Raw genomic sequence first — 14,299 nt, forward strand, 5'->3', positions numbered from 1 at the left:
GACACACAATGAGCTTCAGCTTCACTTGGACCACTTCCATTTCTGCAGACACAGAAAAAGCAGGAGACAACGGAACAGAGAAGGAGGTAAGAGTGAAGGAGGAGGGGAAACCACCTGCAATGGCCGTGACCGGTTCTCAGCCCAAAGGGAAAAAGAATGCCTACTCCAACTCAGTCCAGAAGATGACCTGTCCCTTCTGTCCCCGAGTCTTTCCCTGGATGAGCTCTCTGCAGAGACACATGCTGACCCACACAGGTACCAAGACACCTTTTCTACATCAGGGATTAGTTACATGTAGTAAACATGTTAACCCACCAGAAACTAGTTACACATACTAAACCTATGTTGGAAACCATCAGAGACTAGTTACACATAGTAAACATGTTAATCCATCAGAGACTAGTTACACATAGTAAACATGTTAATCCATCAGAGACTAGTTACACATAGTAAACATGTTAATCCATCAGAGACTAGTCACACATAGTAAACAGAGGTTGACCATCAGAGACTAGTTACACATAGTAAACAGAGGTTGACCCATCAGAGACTAGTTCACCATAGTAAACAGAGGTTGACCCCCCAGAGACTTGTCGCATGTAGTAAACAGATGTTAACCCATCATAGACTAGTTACACACAGTAAACAGAGGTTGACCCATCAGAGACTAGTTACACATAGTAAACAGAGGTTGACCCATCAGAGACTAGTTCAACATAGTAAACAGAGGTTGACCCATCAGAGACTTGTCGCATGTAGTAAACAGATGTTAACCCATCATAGACTAGTTACACACAGTAAACAGAGGTTGACCCATCAGAGACTAGTTACACATAGTAAACAGAGGTTGACCCATCAGAGACTAGTTCAACATAGTAAACAGATGTTAACCCATCATAGACTAGTTACACACAGTAAACCGAGGTTGACCCATCAGAGACTAGTTACACATAGTAAACAGAGGTTGACCCATCAGAGACTAGTTCAACATAGTAAACAGATGTTAACCCATCATAGACTAGTTACACACAGTAAACAGAGGTTGACCCATCAGAGACTAGTTACACATAGTAAACAGAGGTTGACCCATCAGAGACTAGTTCAACATAGTAAACAGAGGTTGACCCCCCAGAGACTTGTCGCATGTAGTAAACAGATGTTAACCCATCATAGACTAGTTACACAAAGTAAACATGTTAACCCATTAGAGACTAATTGCACACAGTAAACAGAGGTTTACCCATCAGAGACTAGTCGCATGTAGAAAACAGGTTAACCCATCAGAGACTAGTTAAATAAGTAAACAGATGTTAACCCATCATAGACTAGTTACACACAGTAAACATGTTAACCCATCAGACTAATTGCACACAGTAAACAGAGGTTTACCCATCAGAGACTAGTCGCATGTAGAAAACATGTTAACCCATCAGAGACTAGTTACATGTAGTAAACAGATGTTAACCCATCAGAGACTAGTTACACATAGTAAACAGGGGTTGACCCCCCAGAGACTAGTCGCACGTAGAAAACAGGTTAACCCATCAGAGACAAGTTACACACAGTAAACATGTTAACCCATCAGAGACTAGTCACACATAGTAAACAGATGTTAACCCATCAAAGACTAGTCGCATGTAGCAACAGATGTTAACCCATCAGAGACTAGTCGCATGTAGGAAACAGATGTTAACCCTTCAGAGACTAGTCACACATAGTAAACAGATGTTAACCCTTCAGAGACTAGTCGCATGTAGGAAACAGATGTTAACCCATCAGAGACTAGTCACACATAGTAAACAGATGTTAACCCATCAAAGACTAGTCGCATGTAGCAACAGATGTTAACCCATCAGAGACTAGTCGCATGTAGGAAACAGATGTTAACCCTTCAGAGACTAGTCACACATAGTAAACAGATGTTAACCCATCAGAGACTAGTCGCATGTAGCAAACAGATGTTAACCCATCAGAGACTAGTCACACATAGTAAACAGATGTTAACCCATCAGAGACTAGTCGCATGTAGGAAACAGGTTAAGCCATAAGAGACTAGTCACACATAGTAAACATGTTAACCAATCAGAGACTAGTCGCATGTAGGAAACAGGTTAAGCCATCAGAGACTAGTCACACATAGTAAACATGTTAACCCATCAGAGAGTAGTCGCATGTAGGAAACAGGTTAACCCATAAGAGACTAGTCACACATAGTAAACAGATGTTGACCCATCAGACTAGTTACACACAGTAAACATGTTAACCCATCAGAGACTAGTTGCACGTAGGAAACAGGTTAACCCATCAGAGACTAGTCACACATAGTAAACAGATGTTGACCCATCAGAGACTAGTTACACACAGTAAACATGTTAACCCATCAGAGAATAGTTGCACGTAGGAAACAGGTTAACCTATCAGAGACTAGTCACACATAGTAAACAGATGTTAACCCATCAGAGACTAGTTACACATAGTAAACAGAGTTTGACCCATCAGAGACTAGTTACACACAGTAAACATGTTAACCCATCAGAGACTAGTTGCATTTAGGAAACGGGTTAACCCATCAGAGACTAGTTACACACAGTAAGCATGTTAACCCATAAGAGAGTAGTCACATGTAGTAAACAGATGTTAACCCATCAGAGAATAGTCACACATAGTAAACGGAGGTTGACCCATCAGAGACTAGTTACACACAGTAATCATGTTAACCCATCGGAGACTAGTTCAACATAGTAAACAGAGGTTGACCCATCAGAGACTAGTTACACACAGTAAACATGTTAACCCATCAGAGACTAGTTGCATTTAGGAAACGGGTTAACCCATCAGAGACTAGTTACACACAGTAAACATGTTAACCCATAAGAGAGTAGTCACATGTAGTAAACAGATGTTAACCCATCAGAGAATAGTCACACATAGTAAACGGAGGTTGACCCATCAGAGACTAGTTACACATAGTAAACAGAGGTTGACCCATCAGAGACTAGTTACACATAGTAAACAGAGGTTGACCCATCAGAGACTAGTTACACATAGTAAACAGAGGTTGACCCATCAGAGACTAGTTACACATAGTAAACAGATGTTAACCCATCAGAGACTAGTTACACATAGTAAACAGAGGTTGACCCATCAGAGACTAGTTACACACAGTAATCATGTTAACCCATCAGAGACTAGTCACACATAGTAAACAGATGTTAACCCATCAGAGACTAGTTACACATAGTAAACAGATGTTAACCCATCAGAGACTAGTTACACACAGTAAACATGTTAACCCATAAGAGAGTAGTCACATGTAGTAAACGGAGGTTGACCCATCAGAGACTAGTTACACACAGTAATCATGTTAACCCATCGGAGACTAGTTCAACATAGTAAACAGAGGTTGACCCATCAGAGACTAGTTACACATAGTAAACAGATGTTAACCCATCAGAGACTAGTTACACATAGTAAACAGAGGTTGACCCATCAGAGACTAGTTACACACAGTAAACATGTTAACCCATCAGAGACTAGTCACGTGTAGTAAACAGATGTTAACCCATCAGAGACTAGTTCAACATAGTAAACAGAGGTTGACCCATCAGAGACTAGTTACACATAGTAAACAGAGGTTGACCCATCAGAGACTAGTTACACACAGTAAACATGTTAACCCATCAGAGACTAGTCACGTGTAGTAAACAGATGTTAACCCATCGGAGACTAGTTCAACATAGTAAACAGAGGTTGACCCATCAGAGCCTAGTTACACATAGTAAACAGATGTTAACCCATCAGAGACTAGTTACACATAGTAAACAGAGGTTGACCCATCAGAGACTAGTTACACACAGTAATCATGTTAACCCATCAGAGACTAGTCACACATAGTAAACAGATGTTAACCCATCAGAGACTAGTTACACATAGTAAACAGAGGTTGACCCATCAGAGACTAGTTATACACAGTAAACATGTTAACCCATCAGAGACTAGTCACGTGTAGTAAACAGATGTTAACCCATCAGAGACTAGTCACATGTAGTAAACAGATGTTAACTCATCAGAGACTAGTTACACATAGTAAACATTCCAACCCATCAGAGACTAGTCACGTGTAGTAAACAGATGTTAACCCATCAGAGACTAGTTACACATAGTAAACATTCCAACCCATCAGAGACTAGTCGCATGTAGGAAACAGGTTAACCAATCAGAGACTAGTCACATATAGGAAACAGATGTTAACCCATCAGAGACTAGTCGCATGTAGGAAACAGGTTAACCAATCAGAGACTAGTCACATATAGGAAACAGGTTAACCAATCAGAGACTAGTCACATATAGGAAACAGGTTAACCAATCAGAGACTAGTCACATATAGGAAACAGATGTTAACCCATCAGTCAGACCGGTTGAAACTTCCTGTTTCTGATTTGAATTGAAAGAAAAGCTTTATTAAACATTTAAATCTGTAAAATCCTGCTGCAGAGATCAAAGAGTCTAAATAAAAGATGTTTATTTTTCAGAAGCAGCAGGCGAAAGTTTCCTGCTCTGATCCTGCTCTTGTCTCGTCTCCAGGTCAGAAGCCATTCCCGTGTCCTCGCTGTGACGCCTTCTTCTCCACCAAGTCCAACTGTGAGCGCCACCTGCTGCGCAAACATGGCGTCACTCACAGAACTCTGCGACGCAACGGTGCTATTATGAAGAAAGATGGCGACGAGGGCTCGCCTGAGAGTGCCGGTCAGAACATCCCCACCGCTTTAACCAGAACCCACAGATGGTCCTCTTTATCTGGGTTGGGTCTGTTGTGTGTTACAGAGAGCCAGTCGGAGACGGAGCAGACCACACCGGAAAAACCAGATCCCGGCAGTGCCGTGGACCCAGGCCCTGCCCCCTGTGTTTATAACACCGCCTCTAACCAAAACTCACCACTAAGCCCCACCCACAAACCCAGTCAAGGTCAGTCCACGAAACAGCGGGAATATTGATTCTGACATGAAAGTATTCAACAGCTGAGATTATGAGTTTGGGCTGTTGTGTAGCTCTTCTCCCAGAACCAGAACCAGAACCTAATGCTTTGTTTCTGCTACAGCGTGCAGTTCGGCTGTTGCAGCTGCTGAGCAGCGAGAACAGGAGGCCACCGAACATCCTGACCTGCAGGTGGCGCCAGAAAACAAAGGAGCAGGAAAACAGGCCCTGCAGGGCACCAAGGTAACCCTGCGAGAGTAGGTCATCACCAGAGATCAGGAGCTGCTGATCCACGGATCAGATCCTGATCACTGGCACTGATCCTCAGATGGTTTCTCAGGTCTGAACGGATCCTCCGGGGTTCTGGATCAGAAGCAGCTTGGTTATGTTAGTCATGTGATAATAAAAGATCTCCTCCTCCTCCTCCTCAAGGTGGAGGTCATGGATGATGAAGACTGTCAAAGCAACAAAAGTCTGGACCTGAACTTTGGCAAAAAGCTCATCGACTTTAAGCTGTCCACGTCCTCCTCGGGCTCCACCCCACAAGAAGAGCAACCCTCCTCCCCCTCACCTCTGTCCTCTACTCCCCCGGAGCCATCAGAGAGCTCGGAGGAGAAACCAGCTGCTGCCTCCTCCTCCTCCTGCAGCCCTACAGACAAGCAGCAGCCAGAATACAAACACACATGTCGCGTCTGCAGGAAGAGTTTCCGCTACGCCACCACTCTGGCCCGACATGAGAGGGCGCACCTCTTAGAGGAGGCGCCGGCTCCCACAGAGGAGGTTTCACCAGTCGAGGAGGAGAAGGAAGAGGTGATGGAGAGCATTACTGCTGAGGAGGAGATAGACACTGAGATGGAGGTAGAAGAGGGAGGGGGAACAGTAGTGGAAGGTGAAGGAGGAGAGAGAGGTGAATCGGAGGAGGAGAAGGAGAAGGAGGAGAGGAGCGATGAAGAGGCATCAGAACCAAAGAGTTTGGAGGGAGGAGGGAAGGGAGGAGAACGGGTGGACAAGAGGAAGAAGATCTGCAACGAGTGTGGGAAGAGATTCTGGTCCCTGCAGGACCTGACCAGACATCTGAGGTCACACACAGGTAACACACACACACACACACACGTGCACGCACACATGCACGCACACACACCGACACACACACAGAGATGCACACACACATACACACCATCGACATACATATATGGTCAATGGGTTTCCATAGACTCCAATAACACGTTTTTGAGGCTAAATGGGAGGTGGCTACCACCGCCATTTTGACCGTGTCACAGGTTCCATCAAGCCCAGACAATTCCACAAAAGGGAAGAGAGGTGGAGCTGAGGGTGGGGCTGTAAGGCTGGGATCAACTGACGACACCCGGTCGAACTAGCTACAAGCTAACCTGAAGCTAACCCAAAGCTAACAGAGGTAGCAACCTAGCTACAACCGGAGTTAACTGTGCACAACACCAGAGCTTCTGAGTCAGAGATACGCCGGGCTGACCGCTGGGGAGAACCGGGTGGAAAACATCGGCCTTCCGAGAGCTCCACAAGCCGATAGTGGGAACCCAGCTCCACCAACATGTTATATTTCAACCCATTTTCTAAAGTGCAGCATTATGTTAAATGCACTGTGTTTACCCTATTACATTTAAATTTCATGGTTAAACAGTACATGTTAAAATCTAAGCTCAGCTCGGCAGTGACCTAAAATACATAAATATAATTTTACTTACCGAAAAAAATGAAGTGGAGACTCCTTGGACGCTCTATTAGTGCAATTAATGCCACAGCAAGTCATTTTGTCCAACAATTGCACAAATAATATCCAAACAAGAATACACACACACAGAGACTCAAAATCCCGGAACAGTTTCCAGGCCAGACCGAGGCTCTACTGAGGCCTTTCCACGGAGCTAGCTCTGTGGTCACGTGGGTCTGATGCTCATTAATTATACAGAATTTTAGGCTTTTAATACACTTAAACAGAAGAGTGAGAAAAACATTCACCCCCCTCAGAGTTGTCATGAGTGTAAACTAGATCATTTAAACCTAAAACATGTTTTGGTACCAGGCTGTAAACATGTTTATTTCTGCTGTGAAATTGGTATTTTTAACATGGGAGTCAATGAGGATTTGCTCGCTTCTGACACCAGCCCCTAGTGGACGAGAGTGGAACTGGACCAATTTTAGAGCCGCATTGTGGGGGCCTGATCCACACACACACACACACACACACATGCACACACACACATACACACACACATGCACACACACACACATGCACACACACACACACATGCACACACACATACACACACACATGCACACACACATACACACACACACACACACATGCACACACACATACACACACACATGCACACACACACACACATGCACACACACATGCACACACACACACACACATGCACACACACATACACACACACATGCACACACACATACACACACACATGCACACACACATACACACACACATGCACACACACACACACAACACATGCACACACATGCACATGCTCACGCACACACACACACACACACATGTGCACACACACACACACACTTGCACACACACACATGCACACACACACATACACACACACATGCACACACACACACATGCACACACACACACACACACATGCCCACACGTGCGCGCACACACATGCACACACATGCACACACATGCACGTGCTCACACACACACACACACACATGTGTGCACACACACACACACACACACATGTGCCCACACACACACACACAGACACTGACAGGTGTGTTGTGCTTCTCATTCCTCAGGTGAGCGGCCCTACAAGTGTCAGACCTGTGAGCGGACCTTCACCCTGAAGCACAGTCTGGTCCGGCACCAGCGGATCCACCTGAGGCCCCGTGGCGCTGACGGCTCCTCCGGCGCCAACGACGACGCCAGCGAGGATGGAGACTCCCCGACCCCCACCTCCACCTGCCCCCCTTCAGAGAATGAAAGTGAGTGTGGGAGCGCCGCCGCCGGGTCCAAGGAGCTGGAGGAGGATGAAGAGGACCTGAAGGAGGAGGAGGTGAAGGAACCTGCTCCACCACCACCCTCTTCAGTAGAAGCTGAACCCATAGCCCAGCAGACATCTACAGACTGGCCTGATGGAGCTGCTGGTTCAAAGAGCACCTCCACCAGCGACACCCCAGCAGACTCCTCCAAAGACCCCCCTCCCTCCTCTAGCTCTCCAGCAGGAGGCGCTGCAGCAGATGGACCTCCAGAAGGCTTTATTGAAGGAGTTCTGGAGCTCTACACCAAGCCCCCCCTGGAGCATATCCTCCCCAGCGGAGAGCCCCCCCTGGTGGGGGTGGAGTGACCCCAGCCCCCAGTGCCATGCAGCCAGCAGCAGCCCAGCTGAACCCTGAAGTGCCTTACTACTAGTCTTAGATGTTTCTGCTAGATCTTTATCTGCATCGTCTGGATCGGACTTTTAGAGCTTTTTATGATTCTGTTTCTGAGGGAATCAGCAAGTCAGCAATAAAAGATGATTTATTATTGTTCTATCTTTTGTTTGGAGACTTGATGATCAACGTAGGAGACACTTGAAGACCGATGGACATGGAAATCCCAGCCAGGCTCCACAGAACCGCTGCCAGGTTCTGATGCTGTGACATGAAAGCAAACGTTTGGAGCAGAACCCTTCAGTCCAACAGGCGCTGGTTGGACATTTGATGCTCTCCAGCTCCTCCTCAGCTTTATGACCTGGCCATGGACTGGAGGAAGTGGTGGGTCAGGCCGGTCCCACCAGCAACAGAATCTACTGGTTTAGTAACTGGAAACAACGGAGCAGTCGTCACACCATCTCTCCCTCTTTCCCCATGATCTTGTTGCTCGTCCTTTGGAGGAAGAACTCTGAAAGGGTGAAGATAGTGTTTGTTATAATAGACCCATCCCACTATGGACCCCCAGGACCCTCTCTGATTGGCTGATCCCATGGACAGAGGCTAAGCAGCCATCATGGCGGAGTGTTTATTCTTCTGCATGTGTGCGATTTATCGGTGATATTTAGGTGTGGGACGGGGAATTTGTGTTTCTTAAGTAACTGAACAAATGAAAGTGTGTGTGTGTGTGTCACCGTCGCCCCCTACTGTTGTCTTAGCTTGATTCCAGTGACACCAGCATGCTAGCATGTCCGGCCACTAACACTCATTCAGTTTACCTCAGCTGTGACTCTTTAACTGAATCTTCGCCCGGTCAGGGCGGCTCTGCGCATCGCCCTTAAATCTACGTCTTCCTCGCTGATACGTGGTTGCACCTTCGAAAGCAGACTTGCTACTGTGGGCCAAACCAGAGCTAGCCAGCGCCAACTCGTTAGCGTAGCCTCTAATGCAGGTAGCAGAGCTGAGTGTGGGGATAATGGCAGCTAAAGAAGAGTGATTTAGTTGAGAAGAACATTAAGTGCTAAGTTACTGCCTTTCACCATGAAAGTGGTCCACACGCTAGCTCAGTCCCCACCAGAGAGGGTCCGGCACCAGCTAGCTGCTTAGCTTCAAACATATCCAGTTGTTAGTGTCCCAGCGTTCCCTGGGCAGTATTACTTGTCTTCAGTCCTTGGACTGGGTTAGTATCAGTGGTCCAGTTGGTTCCAGCCTGTCCCAGTCCAACCAGCTTCAGGTTCTTCTGAATCATCTCTACTCAAGCCTGTGGTCCGGGATTAGAAGCTTCAGAGACAATCAGTTTCTATAAAAATGAACAAAAGACTCCTTTAATCTCAGACGGGTCCCTGAAGTAGACCGTAGGCCACTCTGGAGGACACGCGTACGGGTTACCAGGTTTAGGTCGGTGGGAACCGAGTTAACTAGCTGCACATAAACAACAAAGGGCTAACTGTACCGACACCGACCCAACTGGTACCGATGGTAATGGGAAGATGGTTCTGAGGGGTGGGGAGTGTGTGTGTGTGTGTGTGTGTGGGTAAATGGAATACTTTGCTACGTGTATAATTTTCTCGTTTTATATCTGATAACCTCAAAAGCAAATGAAACCTCAGCGGCTCGTATCAGAACTGTAAGTTCCTGCTGTTCCGCGGGTCAGAACTGTTCTGACCAGCACTAACCTCCAGCCCTTCTGCTCCTCCTCCTACCAGCACTTCAGTGCCGAGAGAAAGGGTCGGTTCAGCCCAGATGTTTTACAACATGATTTTCTGCAAACCCAGATGTTTAAACCGCCTTCAGAAGCTGTTTATCCTCTCTACTAATACCACTTCCATCACTGAGGAGAAACGGTGCGACACTTCCTCCACACCACCAGGTGGCAGTAGTGCCCACAGTAACATCAAACAGCAACATCAAAGGAGGAACGTTTGCTCCACTTCCCACTGGTTAACGCTCAGCTACGGGTCTTTGGTGCTTTTAAACACCTTTTTCTGTAATCACAGTTTTTGAGATTTTTAAAATCCATCAATCTGGTTGGGTCTGGTTGGATCTGGTTGGGTCTGGTTGGGTCTGGTTGGGTCTGGTTGGATCTGGTTGGGTCTGGTTGGGTCTGGTTGGATCTGGTTGGGTCTGGTTGGGTCTGGTTGGATCTGGTTGGATCTGGTTGGGTCTGGTTGGGTCTGGTTGGATCTGGTTGGGTCTGGTTGGATCTGGTTGGGTCTGGTTGGATCTGGTTGGATTTGGTTGGGTCTGGTTGGATCTGGTTGGATCTGGTTGGGTCTGGTTGGATACCAGATTTTTCAGGAAGGATCGCTCTTGGATTAAGTAGTAGAAACACAAACTACGACGCCGTTTTTCCGTTTCTCGCTTCCCCCTGTTGCTGTAAACATGGAATCGTACACCCCCACCAACCAGCTGCAGGGGGCGGGGTTTCAGCATGTAGGTCAGAATAATCTGGATGAAGATATTTTAGTAAATGTAGAAATGATGTTTAAAATGTACGAAGCGGCATAGTAGTGCTAGTACCAGGACTCTTGAAGGTGGAGCCAACAGATTATTTGTGTGGACAGGAAGTGGTTCGTTGTGGGCGGGGCCTTCACATTCAAAGTCTCCTTTGAAATAAAAACTGATTAAAAGTAAATCACAGCAGAAAGCAGGTTTCGTGTTAACGTCCGATCTGAACATATTTACTTAGAATCGTAGCAGGACATGTTCATTGAGCAGTAAGATGAATAAACGGTAATTCACGTTTGTCTTGACCGTTTACGTTAGCTTCACTGGTACAGTTAGCGATCTAACGACTGCTAGCTACGATTAGCGCTCTGTGACTGAAGCTCTCTGCTATACGCTTGAGCCTCACCACAACAGTAAAAGTGAATAATACGAGACTTTCGTAGCGATGTTAAACATGTTCAGGGCAAAAAGCTACACAGCTAAGGGCTGGCGCTGGTTTCTTCGTTTAGCTCCATAAACTTGCTTTTGACCAGCCGAGGGTTTGTCAGCGATTTAGAGCATTTTTGAGTTTGATCGTTTTTGGTTTGGAGGCAAAACAAGACAAATGTTAGCTAACACCGACGAGCCTCGGCGGCGGTCGTGGATTAGAACCGGCCCTTTCTCTGTTTTAGTCTCGATGCTTCTAGAGATCTGTGCCCGCTGTGTGTGTGTGTGTGTGTGTGTGTGTGTGTGTGTGTGTGTGGCCATACAAATACTGGACTTCCATTCGAATGCACATGGACTTTTTTAAACCGTATTTATTTGGATCCCGTGTGCGTGTGTGACTTGAGAAGAAGCCATGTATTAAATCTCACATTAATGCTGCAGAAGTGTTGTGAGGAAGCGCTGGGTTGTTTTGTGGACTCACTGGCTTGCCGTAGAGCAGGTCGGCGTGACTCAGACTAGCAATAAGAACCCTGAACCTAAAAGCTTTATGTAGATATCCTGTTTGTCTGGGTCTTCTGGTTCTGTTAATTTTTAGTTTGGTGGAGATTGTTTTCTTTATGAATTATAAATACATATAAACTGTGAAATCCATTGTGTTCAGTTAAAGGGTGACTTAGGTTAGTTTTTATTTGCATGTTAATCTAATCCATCCAGTTATGGATGATTCATCTTCTCTCCATCACTTCCTGTGCTACACACACACATATATAAATATGAAATTATATATAATCTCGCTCTCAGGGTCTTTCTCAAATCCATTTTTGAATTGCTTCATGTTCTTATTTCCTGAGTCAAATGTTCAGATTTATTATTTTCTTTTTAAGATGATTCAGATCTGTCAATCACTACATTTAGCACTTGACTGTGAACTTGTCATGGCCCAGTAAACGTGGCTGAGAGCAGACTTCTGATTCTGGCCCGTTTCTGTTTTAGTTGGAACCTTTTTAACCTTTAGTCCCAGACGAGGAGGACGTTCGACTCGCATGTGTGCTGGACCTCAATCTGAAAGCATTAATACACAATCGTCTCGTAAATTTCTCATCAGTTTCTCCTTTTTCTGCTGTTTGAAAACATGACAGTGTTTCACAAAGTCAAGAGATGTAAACTCTGTATTCAACCCAATAAGAAACAGCAATAAAGATTATGTTAAGGAAAGGTGTGCAAATCTACGTGGCTCACTGGTGTCTTCTTCCTCATTCACACCTTTTAAACTCACATTTCATTTATTTTCCTCTAAAGAAAAAAATGCAATTTTGGATAAAAAACAAACAAATTTTACTTTTTTACTTGAGCAGGAATGAGTTTTAAAATATAATTTTTTAGCATTAATGGGAGTAAAAACTACCATATTACAAACAGAATAAAATTATAAAAAAATTCCCTAAATGTTGCGCTGCACTACAGTAGACACATAATACACAACTTGCAGGCATCTTTTTTAACCATTAAACATCAGAGTAACTGCGTAACCACTCGGTGGCGCTGTGGGGCCATACGCAGGCTATGTTCTACTTCCGGTCTCCGTTTCAGCGGGAACCTGTTAACGGACTGGAGCTCCAGTAAGTAGAATACACGACTTACCGATCTGCGGTTTGCAGCTGCCCGATGTTTAATCTTATCAAGAGAAAAGATGTCATCCATAAATTTCTACCGTATCTCTGAGATGATTTATCTGTCTGTTAATTTTAGCTAAACGAGCTAACGCAGCATGCTAACACATCGCGTGGCTAACTCTGAAGCTCCACTAGCTCCTGTGTTGTCACAAACTAAACGTTATTTCCATTTAATCGTATACAGAATTATTTTCTTCCCTCCTCTAAGCCTGCCTCCTGAGCAGTTGCCTAGGTTTATGAAACACTAAAAGCTTCGTTCCCCTGCGCTGAAAACCGGTTGTTTGTGGGGCGCTCCCTTCTGGGTTGGACAGGTGTTGTGTCGAAAAGAGCACGCCTGCTGAGAATTGCAGGTAGAGAGTTGGGGGAAGGCTCTTCGTTCAGCTGCGTGTTGATGAAGTAAATGATTAGAAATATGAGAAACGAGACAGCTTTGTACTGACGGGCGGTAGCAAAATTGGTAATTAAAAAAACAAACTTTTTTTTTCGGAAGCGGAAGCCAGTCGGGAGCCAGTCTACTTCCGCGTCATGGGTCCCCGGAAGAACGCAAAAATGAATGCAAGTCTCTTTTTTTTATTACAAAACAAGCTTATTTACAGTACAAATAAGGCAAGCATGCAAATGTATTCACATGACATTTGAACAGGCAGTAAAAAGGGGAGTAAAAAGAATAAACAATGCAAGGGATACTGTACAATTCTAGGAAGATTACACAATAGTCTATACATATATTCATATCCGTTATCTTTAATACATTTAAGGGATTTTAGATACAAATTAAAATCATTTACAAATGCATTGAAAATAGGGGGTGAATTGAGTATTTTTTGTTTATGTATAAAAAGTGTTGCCAGACGGAGAACTAGACTGCAGCAGAGTTCTTGGTTCTTAGTTTGAAGGAGAGTTCCAAAGGTGACATCATCTTTTGAAATGGGATGTGGAATTTCAATTTGAGGTTGAATCCAGTCTTCAAAACAGTTCCAAAATGTCCGTGTCTTGTTGCATTCAAAGAAAATATGATCAGTTGTTTCGACATCCTTCTCACAAAAGGTACAGGAATTATCATCAATGTTAAAACGTTTTCTGAGAAGTTCCTTATAGAGGGATAGACATTGTTTACAATTTTAAAATGTGTTTCTTTGACTTTAGGTTGAATAGGAAGTTTTAAATAAAGAGTTCTTAGTTTAATAATGGATCTTTTACCAAATTTGTAAATGTTGTTGTTCTTGTTGACTTAACAAGGGTATAGTTGATCAGTAAAACACCGTCTAATAAATTGGTTGGTACACTTTTTATCAATAAGGATGGAGATAGAGCCATACTGTGGATTTATAGGTTGGTGTTGAATAATG

General features: G+C 44.7%; 1 protein-coding gene across 7 annotated transcripts in view; it reads left to right on the top strand.

Moving 5' to 3' along the window:
- Positions 1-8,544, top strand: part of rreb1a (ras responsive element binding protein 1a) — a 50,971-nt gene extending 42,427 nt beyond the window's left edge. For all 7 annotated transcript variants that reach the window (XM_070553525.1, XM_070553526.1, XM_054736164.2 and 4 more), the window contains 6 exons: positions 49-255; positions 4,585-4,746; positions 4,825-4,965; positions 5,099-5,217; positions 5,407-6,064; positions 7,792-8,544. In XM_070553525.1, coding sequence (XP_070409626.1) covers positions 49-255; positions 4,585-4,746; positions 4,825-4,965; positions 5,099-5,217; positions 5,407-6,064; positions 7,792-8,339 — 1,835 coding nt within the window. In that variant the 3' untranslated portion in view covers positions 8,340-8,544. The remainder of the gene's footprint in view (positions 1-48; positions 256-4,584; positions 4,747-4,824; positions 4,966-5,098; positions 5,218-5,406; positions 6,065-7,791) is intronic.
- The last annotated feature ends 5,755 nt before the right edge of the window (positions 8,545-14,299 follow it).

Source organism: Nothobranchius furzeri, chromosome 7 (assembly GCF_043380555.1).
Source record: "Nothobranchius furzeri strain GRZ-AD chromosome 7, NfurGRZ-RIMD1, whole genome shotgun sequence".
NCBI classification, from domain to species: Eukaryota; Metazoa; Chordata; class Actinopteri; order Cyprinodontiformes; family Nothobranchiidae; genus Nothobranchius; species Nothobranchius furzeri.